Genomic DNA, 14136 nt, shown 5'->3' on the forward strand with positions numbered 1-14136 from the left:
CATAAACTGTTCCATCGGCTGCTTTGGGGAGCTGGGAGCAGACGGGAAAGGGCCCCCTGTAGCCTCAGTTCCGTTTGGAAGCTCAGCTGTGATGGCTAACCTTCCCCTCCGTCTGCTCAGCCATTTCCAGCCAAATCCAACCCAAACGGGCGGCAGACCCAGGCCATCGGAAGGCAGCTGCGGAGGCGAAGCCCTAAGCTGTGGAAGACCCATGCTCTCAGCTTCTCCCCCCCCTCCTCCCCAGCCCTGCGAAGATGCAGAGACGGCCGCCTCCCTAGCTGTCTGGGAGCCTCGTGGCGGGTTCAGAGCACAGAGCTGCGGATTTCACTGTCATGCTGGCCAGCCCCTGTGTCTGACCGGTAAGGAAAGGTGGGCTCAGAGAGAGAGGGGCTCGCAGGTCTTGGAGCCCCGGCTCAGTTAGGCCTGGTTGACACGCTTTCCACACACGACAGAGATGGATGCTGGCAGGCACCCCATCTCAGAAGGAAGATTTAGGGACAGCGAGGAGGAGGATGGGGGGAGGAAACTCGGGCCGGGCGACAGCCCCCAGCTCTGCGGGTGCACTTCCTCCCCTGAGGATCCCGACGCCGGCTACGCGGGGCCGCGCCGTCCCCTGGCCCAGGGCGGAGGCTGCCAGGATGCCGCCTCCTTCGCCTCTTCATTTTACTGGACATCAGTCACCCGCCCAGACTCTCCGGTCACGGTCACTGGACGCCACACCAGCGGACACATGAGTTGGCCTCTCTCACGGCCTCGAAGGAGGGTTAGTGTCACTCATGGGGTGTGCCTTGCACTGATTCTCGGGGTCAGTTTGGGCTTATTTCCAGGTCACAGATGAGGGCACGCAGAGTAGTGTGCGCGAGGACGGTGCCGTGACCACGTGCCCTGCGCCCTCCCGTGCACACGGAGCCTCCGGCTTGAATCCGACTCCGCCTGCTGGGGCAGAGGGCTGAGTGAGCCAGGAACCAACAAAGACGTTCTGACTAACAGCATCGTCTCACCTTCTACACCACCTACAGCAAAGGCCACCCACGGGTAAATGCGGCAATTAGCAAAATTGCCGTCAATTTCCCCCGAGATACACAGATGCTGCTTCCTTCCAGCTTCCCCCCACCTACGTGTTCTTCCAGGCTGGAAAACTCAGACAACACCTGCAGCCCGCGCAGCAGGTTCTGATGGAAGCCTCTGACCCATGAAGCACCAAAGACCCGAGAAGCTCGGACTCGGAAGGGAGTGAGAAGTCTGCCTGTGGCCGGAGCCGTCTCTGAGCTCGAGTGGGGACCGCCTCAGCAGCGGGGCACCCACTGCCTGTGCTGGGCGTCCAGGCCACCCCTGGTTGGCGGTTCTGTGCGCTGAGAATCCCTCCCTCTTGTCCTCGTTCCCTGGGTCCCCATCCTGTCCGCCAGTCACCTGTACACTGTCTTTCCAAGACAGTCACCATGTTCCACCTGGGGCTGCTCCCAAGGCCTTTGAATCAGGGTCTGTCGACGCTTCCTCCCCCCAGACCCTCCCCAGAAAAGTCCTTGCACTGCAGATGTGATGCCACAGGACCCAGCGGTCCAGGTGTGGGCAGCACCTGCCTCACTTGGGCGCCATGGCGACCTGGAGGCCTTGGGGTCACAGCACCATGCCGCCAGGGTCTGTCCTGGTGGCCTCACCTCGCAGGTGTAGCGTCGGGACCCACGGTTCTGAACCACGGAGCTCCCGGGGGGACCGTCCCCGTGGGGGCATGCATCTCTGCAGACGGTGGCCACACCCCCCAGAGAGTCAGTGCTATCCATGGGACGAGGGGCAGCAGCGAGTGGGGGTCACTGATGCTACCAGCCCCTTCCCTCCAACGCTGACGGACAGACCCACCGGGGACCTTGGCCAGCAGTTTCACTGGGCGCCCACCGCCATTCCAGGCCAGCTGGCGGGGGGGCCCCTGGGAGCAGGACAGGTTCAAAGCGGAAGCTGCAGCCCCATTGCCAGCAGGGGGGGAAGGGGCAGCGGGGACAAGAAGGGCAACCCTGGCTGCCCACAGTGCCGGGGCCATGGGACACGAGCATCGGGCTGGGCAGGACTATGAACAACCCGCCACGGCCACAGACTGCAGGACAAATGCATCCGGCAGCTCAATTTTCCGCCTGCTAGGAGCCATTAGTATTTCCACGGGGAAAGCCAAAAAATGACGTTTTATGTGGAACAATAAATTCCTCTATAAGCCACAAAGCCCCACAGATTTGCGGCTAATAAACACTCAAACGTGGGGTGATGAGAGACTGGCAAGGAAGGGTCTCCTTGACCCATCCAGAGCCTGCGTGGTCCAGGCACGGGTGCTGGGCAGGAGGCAGTGACCAAGCTCTGATCCTGGCCCCTGGCTCCCGCGTGAACTCGGTGCGCCATGCCCGCTCTGCCCCGTCCTCCTCACCTGCGACACCAGGGGGCACAATTCCTGCCTGGACAGGCAGGTGGGAGGGGGAACAAGCAGGACACGAGACACCACAGCCTTCGAGAAAAAAGCATTTTCACTTCCCATCCCGCTGCCTGACCTACGCGGACCCCTGCATCACGCTGGTGCTGGCCAGTGCTGGCCGGTGCTGATGAGAGGGAGCTGGGACAGGAGGCGTCCACCCCGCCTTGGCCCCAGGCCCCCTCCCAGGAGAAAGTCCAGCAGCCCAGGGGCCCTAATCCGTCTGATTTGCTTCATGAAATGGTAACGAGGCCCAGAGCCCGTGACCCAGGCCCAAGGGAGGGCCCCCTCCGAGTTCTGGCTGAGGAGCAGACATCCAACGCCCAGATCTGGGGTGTGGGGCAGGTCCCCGGGGTGGCAATATATTTGCTTGGCTCTTTTGGGGGGGCACAGATTTTATTGGCCAGTATAGCTGGTGATTCGAGGAGCATTTGCCGGAGGCACAGAACAGTGCCCTGGTCTCCGGGCTGTGTGTCCTGTGGACCGCGCACAGGCCAATTTCAGGTTGCTGAGGCAGAACCTCACCAGAGCCCCTCTTGCCCAAGAACTCTACTTCGCAGCCCAGACGCCTGGGAAGGCCTGTGGCTAACCGGCCCCGCAGGAGCCAGCGCTGATGGAGCCACGGCCAGGGCTTCACCAGCACCTGCAAACTCTACAAACAGGCAGCTGCCCCACATCTCTGCATCGGGTCTGATCGGAAAGTGAGGCAGTAGAACCCCACAGGCCAATCCTCTGATTATGAATTTCGCAGCCAGGATGGGCACCCTTGTGGGGGAGCGGGAGGGAGGGGTGCCTGTAGGACATAACTCTCCTCCTGCGAGCGGCTGGGGACAGTCTCACCCTGCAAGCCAGGCTTCCTCGGAGCGCAGCGGGGCTGGAGCCCGGGGCCGCGAGCCTGCAGGGCAAGGCACAGCAGGGTCCAGCCCCTGGGCCCTGCCCGCCCCTCTCAGACTTGCGGGGTCTTTCAGAGCAGAAGAGAGCAGGGTGCACGCTTGCCGGCCGACTCCTCTCTCTACGAGGTGCCCACCGGGCAGGTGAGGGAGAAGAGGCCCAAGGCTGCGGCCATTGGCTCTGGCTGGCCAGCCAGCAAGGACAGAGGTGGTGGTGGAACCCAGGGTGCCTGGCCCCAGAGCATCAGATGTCACAGGCCACACCGCCCTGGGTGCTTTTGCGGCAAATATCGATGCTGTGCATGCCGGGGGGTGGGAGGGGGTGTCTGTGTCCAGTGAAAAATGTGGCAGGCTTAGCTACATGGCATGTGAACTGTGTGTGTGCATGACCACGCGTGTGCTTGCCCACACCTGGGCCCTGCTGCACAGGTGGAAGGGCTGGGTGCCGGAGCCAAACCACAGCTGGGGCGGGGCGGGACAGGGGGTTGATCTTCCCTTTGCTGCAGAGACTAGAGGGGTCTGGGAGGCAGGGATTTACGGCCGGAGGGAGAAACACCCTGCCAGTGAGGAGCGCACATGAAAAGCTCCACAGTAATAACGGGGGCTGCAAAGCTTGACAATTACACAACAATTAAAAGCTTTGACTCCCGCCTTTCATTCGCCGGGCCCCGCCCCTCCCACATCTGGCTGCCCCCAGCTTGGCAAGTGCCACTGCGGGGACAGAGGATAAAGAACACACTTTCCCCTTTTTTATTGGAGATCAGAAGTTGGAAGCAGAGCTGATCCCTGGAGGGTGGGAAGGAAGGGGTGTTGCCCAACCAGCCAGCCAGCCAAAGAGGGGCTGGGAGGGAGGAGGCGTGCAGGGCGAGATCCCCAGCGACCCTCATGGGGGCCACACGGCAGCTGCTGAGGCCAGTGCCTCTCGGACTAGCAGCCGGACTCGGAGCACGCAGGACGTGGCCAAGGTCACAGGCTGGAAGGACCCCTTCACGCCCCAGTGGCCTGACGCTCTGCCCCTACCCCTGCTGCCTCACGGTGTCGGGGGTGGGGGTGGGGGGTGCTTCTCCATCCCTCACCTTGGCTTCCTTGCCTGTGCAGCGGGTGCAGGCTTTTTGGCGGCCCCACACCCGGCACATCAAAGGCATGGTGGGCGCTGGGCGGCAGGCCGCTCTGTAGTGCAGCCAGCACCGGCTGCACCCGGCGCAGTGCGCCAGTGGCTAATTGAGAAAGAAGCGGGCAGTGTGCCCTGCAGTGAGGAAATCGCTGCCGGTAGGCTTTTCAGAGGAGCCGACCCTCACCCAGCCTGTGGGCCCCGATAGCTTCCCAGCAGAGCAAGCCCACACCCGGCGGGCGGGCAGGCAGGCAGGCAGGCCGCCTGACTCCACCCAGAGCTCTGGAGTCCCTGCACACCGGCAGGGCAGAGCTGCACACTCATACTCCACGCAAGTGGCGGAGGACGGCCGGGCACCAAGCTAGGGTTGACGTCTGTCTGGCGAACACACTGCCCTGGGCCCGCCCGGTCCCTGGCTGGCAGCGCCGTCCCTGGGCGTCAGAGCCCTGGCTGTGGCTGGCTGCTGCCCAGGGTAGCTGTGGGGGAGCACGTGGCACCCATCTCGCGCGGGGCAGGAGACAGGTTCCATTTCCTGCCGGCAGGCTGGGCACCCCCACACCCCCTCCCAGGCACGAGGTCAGCAGCAGAGACAGCTGGGCCGGCTCTGACATTCACCCAGCATGCTCCTGGGCCTCCCGCACGGAAGGAGGAATGGACTGTAGTCCTGTCCCCACTGCCTGCCTCAGTCACAAACACGGACGGCCCAGCCTCTGGGACACATGCACCCAAAGCCCCCACACAGGGCCTCCTCCGGCCACCACTTGCCTCCCAGAACTCCCCGCTGCTGCTGCTGCTTCCTGAGGACCCGTCCCTCAGGGGTGGGGCACCCGGGCGCGTGTGTATGGAGTACAAGTGGGGGTGAGTGGAGTGTGAGAACCAGGTACCGTGAGCCCTTCCCAACCTCGGTGGCGGGCTGGCACCTGGTGCCGGGGGCCTCCGCCCTGCGCCACCCTGAGCTCCCGGAGGGCACGGTCCACCCGCCCGAGGTGGGAGGCATTTTTCATTCATTCATCCGGGTGACGTGCTAGAGACAGTGCCGGGGAGGGCGTGTGGGGAGCAGGCGGGCAGCCAGATGCCAGCACCCCCGCCCCCGGAGCCGGGCTGCCGCAGCGGGCTTGAGTAAGACAGAGCTCAGCCACAACCCCACACTCACAGCGTCTCCAGACTGTGCAGCCCCTCGAAGCTGTGGGTCCCCAGGCGCTGGATTCGGTTGTTATGCAGATGCCTGTGTGGGAGGAAAGACTGTCATTAGGCCCAGGCGTAGGGGCAGACGGTGGCTTAAGGAGAATGGTGGAGGCTGCCGCATGGACGGGATGACCCCAGTGGCCCAGCCCAGGACCCCAGAGACAGAATGATTGACCAAGACCGACGTCACAAGTCAAAGTCTCCAATGCTGGGCCGACCACAGGCGACCCCTTTCTGACTTCTGGTTAAAGGAAAACAGAGCGGAGCACCCTGGCCACAGCTGGTGCCGCTCCTGCTACGTCTCGGAGAGGCCTGGCTCAGAGGGGGCTCTGGTCTGAGGCTTCCTCTCTGGTCCTGCTCCCCAGGACCCAGCCTGCCTGACTCAGTGGCCAGACGCACTGATGGCAGCCAACAGCCAACCACTGCAGACAACGTATAATTAAGGGCCAAGTGTTCTGTTACAGGGCTGCAGACAGGCGAGCGCAGCGGCAGGGACTGGTGAAGCCAGAGCAATCAGGGAGGGCTTTCTGGAGGTGGTGACCCAGAGCAGGGCCTCGTAGGGAAGGAGATCTAGACGAACACAGGGAAGGGTGTCCCAGGCACCAGTGTCCATAGCAACAAAGCGCAGGCTGGTGAGGGGCCTGGCCAGGGCACACACAGGCTGGGAGAGAATTCTGTGATCAACAGCTAATTGAAAATAAGTGACAGGATATTCTCCCAGTTCCTGGTGAAAGGAGTGAGATAGAAAAACCCCCACTGCCGCCTCAGACACTACAAGTAGCAACAAAACAAGGGCAGTCATAACCTAAGGCGAGCAAACCGCAAAACCTGGCGGCAGAGGGATTGCACGGGCACGAAAGCAAAACCCTGAGAATTCTCCCTAAAACCCCCGGATCTGAAGGGAGGCAGCTCTGCGGACATCCTTCCCTCTGTGCTGGCCTCCAAGCCCAAGGCTCCGGGCACATACCGAGTCGGGGTCTGGGCGGAGGGTGTGACTCGGGCATTTCATGGCTCCTGGGCTTGTGGGCCAGCAGGGGTGGACACTTCCTCCGAGCACCCCCGCCTCCCTCCACTGGGGCTCGTCCACGTGGGGGAACCTAGTGTACCCGCAAGACTGGCCCACAAACCGTAGCTTGGAAGGGGTACCCCAGGGGCCCATGGTGACGCTGTGGGGACCAGTAGACAGCTATCCAAGCGAAAGCCCCGAAAGGGAGGCACATGGCAATTACGAAACAGCCAGGTAGGAGACACACGGATGCAAAAGGCCGCAAAGGTCAGGCCTGGAAGAAAATGCAGCTCCTGAGAGAGAGGAACAGAAGGGAAACACCGCAGTCGCCTTCCGCGGCAAACCATCGGCTGAAGCACCGTGTCAAAGACGGAACTTTAAAAGTGGAAGAAAAAGTGACGCCACAGACCAAGGAAGCAAACTGCGGACGGAAACTCCATCCTGAAACACTAGTCCATGGGCTTGAAACCACTGCCACCGAGACTCAGAGAAAGTGGAGGCATCTCAGAGGGGGACAGGCCGGTCCGAGGGAGGCGGAGGAATCCGGTGACTCAGCACGGACTCTTGGGTGTCTCGGAGGGAGGGACGGAATGGTCTGTGAGACAGAGGGTGCTTTCAGAGGTGGCACACAAAAGACAACTCTCCAAGATGACGAAAGACTGGAATCTGCAGCTGAAAAGCGTCCATTGTTTCCGGGGAGCTGGGTGCGGGGGACCCCACAGGGTGTCTAGGATCTCGGATTAAAGGAAGAAAGGAAATCGCCTACTCTAGAGAGGCGAGGCCGGCAGGCTTCCAGGTGTCCTGCAGGCAGGCCCGCCCTGCAGAGAGGCCAGGGCTGGGCCTTGAGGGCCCTGCCAGTCCCCCATCCTTGTCAAGGGCTCCACCACGTCCCAGCAGGGACGGACCCCTCCTGCAGGGAGCTTCTGATTTACTGAAAATACACAGCCCAGCCTTCTGGGCGAGGACTGTCCTTCCACACCAAGGGGTGAGTTCCTCTGTAGTTCCTCGCCAGTATCACCAAACTCTGTCACTTCTTCCTGCCTCCTGTTGAACGCCAGTCTCCATCCTCCACCCCTCCTCCTCTGCAGCATCTCTGGTCAAAGTCTCAGCTTTGCAAACACCCCACCTGCATCCCCTGCCTCTAACTCCCTCCTCCAAATCACTTGCTCAGCCTGGGGTGCTGGGTGCCTCAGGCAGCTGCCTGGGGCAGGGTGCTGGGGCTTGAGGCTCAGGCGGTCCCACCAAGCGTTGTCCTGGGGTCCAGCAGAGCAACAGTAGGGGGCTGCCTCCAGCCAGACCCCTACCCATCACGTGGGTGCCACCCCATCTGGCTCCTGGGCCTTCCTGCATGCAGCTCATCCCCCGAGGGTCACCTGCTATGAAGCCTGTTTCCTCCATTCTCATGAGCCTGGGGCAGGTGGGGGACAGAGCGGGTCCCTGGCTCTGCCCCAGAGAAGGGGTCAGCTCTCCCCCTGGGCCCGGCTCCCGCCCCCATGGGTCCCCTTGCTGCCTCCATCCCAGCCTCTCCTCGTGCCTTTCCCATCCCTGGTCTGCAGCAGCTGAGTTCCCAGCCCCCTGAGGCCCAACAGGCTTCTGAGTCTTTCTTGATTCCCCTTCTTGAAATCCCAGCCTCGGGAAACCTCTACATCGATTCTTCCTCCAGACCGCCCCCCAGTGCTGCCTCCCCTCCAGCCCTCCGCTGCCTCCCCAGCCTGGGCTTTGGTTGGTCAGCGGAGCCTCCTGCTGACCGTTCTGTCTTCAGTCTCCCGGGTTCCCCCTGTCCTTCCCATTCACCTTTCACCCTCACTCAAAACCCTCATGCTCCCCTCCCCAACTTGCAGACAAGGTCACCTCTGACATGGGGAGGCCTGAACTCCATCTTCAGCCTCTTCTCCCGACTCCACACCCCATGTCTTCACTGATACCGCTGGGTCTCTCATTCTCTTCACTGTGTAATCTCCGCGCCGGTCCACGCCTGTCCTGGCCAGGACCTGCCCCCTCTCCGGACCCCCTGGGCTCTGATGAATCTGACCACAGGAGCTGTTCTTTCCCACCTTTCTTCTGCTGTTTCCACTGGACCGTCACCCTGGAGGGCAGCGGCTGTACACCACACTCTGGTGCCTCTGCCTGCGCCCCCCACCTGGGAGCTGCTGGGGACCATCCTGAGGCCCTCGCTTTCCCATTGTCCTGACCCTACTCCCTCCGGATGCTGCCGGGGCATTGCTGAAACTCCAGTCAAACACCTGCTGTGCTCGCCCTCTGCAGGTGCTGCCGCCTCCCAGGAGGGACGCATGGCCACCTGGCACCAGGATGTGGCCCCAGAGGAGGCTCATCCAGGGTCTCCAGTCTCCCAGGCCAGGGAATGAGACGGAGGGGTGCCAGCTTCCCCCAGAACAGAGCGCCTAACACGTGTGTTCCCCCAGCAGCTGGTGTGGAGCCCTCCGCAATCCCCCGTGAACCCGCCCGTCACAGCAATTAGCTGGGAGCTAATTTGCCCTGACAGCACCCCCCCGGGGAGACAGGGTTCACCTGGTGCCCACTGCTGCCAGGGCTGCCATCTCCCAGGTAATTACCCTGAGGGGTGGGCTGGCCAATTATTGGTGATGGCTCTTCTCTGCTTCTCTGGGCCTGAGAGCCATGATTGTACCCTGTCCCTGTGCCAAAGCACCAACTGCCCCACCTGGTCACCAGGTGGGGTGGGAATCCCTAAGGAAGTCTGGACCCACATGCCCATTCCCCGGGGGGCCGCCACTGTGCAGGCCCAGCAAGGAACACAGCGCCACTCTGGCTTCTGCCCTCCGAGGGGCTCCTCTAGCTCTAGCGGCACTTGGCCTCGCGACAACCCCATGGGATCAGCAGGGCACACAGGGGACACAGAGCGGGAGGGCAGCGCCACAGAGCTGCAAGCAGTGCCCTCGGGCTCCCAAGACCGCCCTGCAGCGGGCGTGCGGCCGGGTCCCCGCCAGCAGTGGGGCAGAGCGTACTCACAACACCACCAGGCTGCTGAGGTTCTGGAAGGCGTAGTCGGGGACGTGGCTGATGCGGTTGAGGGCCAGGGTCATGGCCTGCAGGGCAGGGAGGTTGTTGAGGGCCCTGACAGGGACCTCGGTGAGGGCATTGTCATCTAGCCACAGGTGGCGGAGGCGGGACAGCCCCTCGAAGCTCCTCTCTGGGACCAGGGAAATGAGGTTGGCGTCGAGGCGCCTGGAAGGAGAGAGGAAGGCAAGGGTCAGTTGGGCAAGACATGGGCCAAGGCTGGGGCCAGGGCGGGGCGGGCGGCCAGGACCCCAACCAGCTCTGAGGAGGTGCCCTGGGGCTAAGCTGCGACCTGGCCCCCCAGGGCCTGGCCCCCCTCTGTGGGGTCCCAGATTCTGCCTCCATTGCGGCCCGCGGTTCCTGACCCCTTGTGCTGTGCGGTGCTGCTTCCTCTCAGACCTCAGGTGAGCCCACACCCCACATGTGGGTAACTGGTACGTCCCCACACCCCCAGCTCCCACTGCCCCCCTGCTCTGGTGGGTGTCTGTCCTTCCCACCGCTGTCCACTCCACGGTCATAAAATTGAGGTCCCCCACTGACAGAGAGAACCCCCTCCCTCTGGGCCTAACCACGACGGCGCTCCCAACGACGCGGCTGCTCCCTGTCCCCTGGCTTAGCACTACCTGTCCCTCCAGGGCCCAGTGGCTTGATGGGGCTCCCTGCTCAGCTGACCAGACACGCTGTGACCTGATGGAGCCCCGGTCCCTTCCAGAGAGCCCTCCCCAGCAAGGCTGTCTCTCCAGGCACAGTCCTCCTAGGGCAGCCACCCTCCCCTGGATGCTCTGGCTGAGGCTGGGTTGCCTGGGGCTTTGTGCACACACGGACCCCCGAGCCCCGCCCCCAGGGAGTCTGGTTCAGAAGGGGGGCCGGGCATCTGTTTGTGAAGACCACCCCAGAGGCGTCCACGCACAGATGGGTTGGATCAGATAAACATCAGGAGGTGAGGAGAGTGTCCCTGTCCCCTCTCCCCAGAGTCACAGCTCAGTGACAGAGTAGGGAGCAGGGAAGGCCCCCAGGAGCAAGTGAGGTGGGCCTGGGGGCCCAGGAGGAGTTTGTCAGGGGAGGGGATACTGCCTAGCAGACGGAAAGCAGAGAGTGGGTGCTGTGGGACTGCAGGGGGTTGGGAAGGGGGCAGGAGAGGGGAGGGCCGGGTGCAGCCAGCCAGGCAGGTGGGCGGGGCTCCGGAGAAGACACAGAAGCCACCACTTGGGACTGAAAGAGACTTTTGAGCTGCTCCCTCCGCAGGTGGGACAACAGCCCAGACGGACGCTAGTTTTGCAGGAAGGAGACAGTAGTCACACCCATCAAGCCCTGGAGCCAAGTCCAGAGCCCCAGCAGCCCCCTCGCTGTGCGTGGGCCCAGGCACCCCGAGTAGTTTCTGATGATCTTTCCCACCTGTGTGAACACGGCAAGTGAGCGGGGCCTCGTGGGCCAGTCGGGGCCCGCCTGGGCTCTGGAACCGCTTAACGCCCTAGAGCCAAACTGCTCCCCACCCCCACCACCCAGGGCTGAGGCTTGGGGGGTCCTCAGGGGCAGGTGGTTGGAAGACCTGGCCACAGACACCCCCCCACCACCAAATCGAGCTGGGGAGGCGGGTCCCTCTTGACTGACGGGAGATGATTAGCTCAAGCAGCTCACTGGCCTTGACCTGAACAGGGCGACAGAAAACTCGGGGCCACGCCCTCTCAGGCCCTGGAGGAGCCTCCCCCAACCCACAGAAAATCGAGAGGAGAGACTGTTGGAAGACCAGCAGCCCTGACCCACCTGCCGCGGAAGGGCGGCCCCAGGGGGGCTCTCTGGCACCCACAGAACTGAGGAGGTGCCAGCCTCTGCACCAGGTCCCAGGCCCGGGTGCCTCCACGCCACAAGCACCCCACATTGCCCTCACAGAGGGCCCCCTCTAGTTCCATGAGGCCTCTGCCACCCCCAAACCCCACCCCTCCCCCTGCCGGGGCTCCCTTCCCCTTGGGGGGAAGGGGTGGGGGCAGCTGAGAGCCTCGGCAGCAGCCCCCTCCACGGGGAAGGTCTGAGTTTCTCATTTCTGGTTTATGCTGCGGAGTCAGAACCTTCCCCTCTCACCATCAGCCTTTCAATGGGTCAAAGGTGGGACATTAAGGTGGAGGCCACGCTGGGCCCAGCCTGTCCTCCTTCCACCTGTCCGGCACTGCAAGCCCGTCCTTTCTGCATATCAGGGGGGGACACCTGAGCCCACTCCCCCTTCATTTGTTTGAATGGGCAGCCGTATATAAAAATAATGACCCTCCCAGCTCCATTGCAGGGAGGCACAGGAGAGACTGTGTGGACCCATTACAGGCTTCCCCTGAAGACACAGGCCTGCAGCTCCGGGCAGCAGGCCAGCTTTGTGGGTGACAGTCCCGGAATCCTGGGGCGGGGCCCACAAAAAGCCATCTCATCCGTCTCCTGGCCCCCAGCCTCCAGCTCCTCACATCGTGTCACGCTGGCTTCTGGGGTCCCTCCTGGGCCGTCAGATGAGGCCGAGAGCTGGGCTCCGAGGCTCCCTGGCCCTGCCCTCAGCCATGGGCAGCTGCAGCTGGCAGAGGGACAGGCAGACGGGGTTTTCCCGATGAGCCTCTCCAGGGAGGGGCGGTGGTGTCGGAGGTTTAGGAAATATAAGCAACATCCCAGGGTTTTAAAGGCACCACTTAAAAGCCACCCCAGCACACTCTGTAGTAAGAGGTACCAGGGAAAACCAGCCTCACGGTGACACTTTTAAAGGCGCCCTGGGGGAGGAGGAAGGAGAGGGGGGAGGAGGAAAAGTCCCCATCGGTTCTGGCTTCCCTAACACAGGGTTCTGGTCCCTTCCACAGTCTGTCTTCTCCTTCCCCATCCTGGGGCCTCGTAGCTTTCCTGTGGACCAGAATGAGAGTTGGGGGAGCTCACGGCTGTGTGATGTTGACCCGCTGCTCCCCAGCCTCCCATCTACCCATCCCTCATCCATCCGTCCATCAACCCACCTTCCCATCCATCGATTGTCCATCCATCTGTCTGCCCATCCTTCCATCCATCCATCCATTCATGTGTCTGTCCTTCCATCCACTCACACAGACTACAGACACCCACCCCCAGCCCCATGTTCTGATCTTGTCTTTCTCTTGCTCAGAGGCACCCGGGCTTCGGAGGACTCCAAACCCTTCTGCTTGGGTTTCAAAGTTCCTGCCCTGAGTGACTCTCTCACCAGCCCCACCTGCCATAAGGTCCCCCATTCCCCACTTCACCTGGGAAACGTGCCTCTCCGCCGCCCCGTCCCAGAGTTCATGGTCGTTCCTCCGCCCAGTCGGAAATAGACCTCTGCCTCCTCTTCTCGACGCCTCGCTCAAAATTCCCCTCCTTCAGGAGCCCCGCGGGGCACTGGCCCCTCCCACAGGCATACCTTTGCTCCTCACAAGGAGCCACAGTGCCCTGCCCCGCCCCGCCCGCCCGGAGCTGCAGCCTCGTCTAGGAGGGAAACTGAGGACACAGGTACACACAGGGACGCGGCTCCACAGGAGTTCACAGCGGCACATTCACACCCTAACAGAGGAAGCAGCTCCGTGTCCACCAGCCGAAGGCGGGCAACCCAGGTGCGGTCCACCCACACAACGGAATGTTACTGAGCCACGGACAGGAAAGAGGCACGGACACGTGCGTGAATGCATGCGTGGACAGATCGTGAAAACTCCGTGCTCAGTGAGAGAAGCCAGACGCAGAACGCTGCTCCAGTTCTGTGACATGCCCAGAGACCACAGCTGCCAGGGGGTGTGGGAAGGGGGCTGACCCCCAGCGAGCACCGGTTTGCTTTGCGGGGGGGGGGGGGGGGGGGATGAAACTGTTCCAGAATTAGTCTCAGTGGTCGCGCAAGTTTGTAAATGGGCTGAAAAGGACAGACCGTGTGCTTCCCAATGCTGTGCTTTTGCTCCGTGAACACATCCTGATGTTTTTAATACCTGAAGCTAAGAGGAGGGCGCCGGTCCTCTGTGAGTGCCACTTGAAGGGACACAGAGCCGGCCCGGGGCGACGGGGAGGCTGCACGTGGGAGGGGACGCGTGGACAGGCGGCCGCGCTCTCAAGCATTGTGTCTGGGTGGTACAACTGTGGGTGATTTTCAGTTTCCTCTTTTTGGTTTTTGTATTTTCTAAATTTTCTACAGTGAGTCAGAACAGAAGTAAACATGTTGTTTTAAAAACAAATGGCGTCAGTGTGTCATTAAGGCCCAGACGCGGGAGCTGGGAGGAGGGCGCCAGCGGAGCTGGGGGGTGGGACCCTGCCAGGGGTGGAGGGAATGCGGGCAGCCTCCAGGAGGCATCGAGGGACGCGCCCTGCTCTGGGCCCCTCTCTGTGCCCCACGTTTCCCTGGCTCTCCCACCCAGTGGGTCACTTCCCTGGCGGTGGAGTCTCCCGGCCGTTGCTGTGGTCCAGGCTCTCTCCTGCAGGGGTCTCCTGACTGCCCCTCATTCAG

The 14136-nt window shown here is 62.5% G+C and overlaps 1 protein-coding gene and 1 long non-coding RNA gene across 3 annotated transcripts in view; one reads left to right on the forward strand and one right to left on the reverse strand.

Annotated features, from left to right (window-relative positions):
• LGR6 (leucine rich repeat containing G protein-coupled receptor 6) overlaps positions 1-14136 on the reverse strand; it is a 64742-nt gene that overhangs the window by 18198 nt on the left and 32408 nt on the right. Inside the window, 2 exon segments of the mRNA XM_053912855.1 lie at positions 5607-5678; positions 9633-9848. Of these exon segments, the coding sequence (XP_053768830.1) occupies positions 5607-5678; positions 9633-9848 (288 nt within the window).
• LOC128779394 (uncharacterized) lies at positions 7436-13482 on the forward strand. 2 transcript variants are annotated; one of them, XR_008425320.1, is made up of 3 exons: positions 7436-7629; positions 9068-9209; positions 12802-13482. It is a non-coding gene; the product is annotated as an uncharacterized lncRNA (long non-coding RNA). The 2 variants fall into 2 exon arrangements; XR_008425319.1 differs by having other exon boundaries at positions 9071-9209.

This window comes from Desmodus rotundus, chromosome 10 (genome assembly GCF_022682495.2).
Source record: "Desmodus rotundus isolate HL8 chromosome 10, HLdesRot8A.1, whole genome shotgun sequence".
Taxonomy (NCBI): Eukaryota; Metazoa; Chordata; class Mammalia; order Chiroptera; family Phyllostomidae; genus Desmodus; species Desmodus rotundus.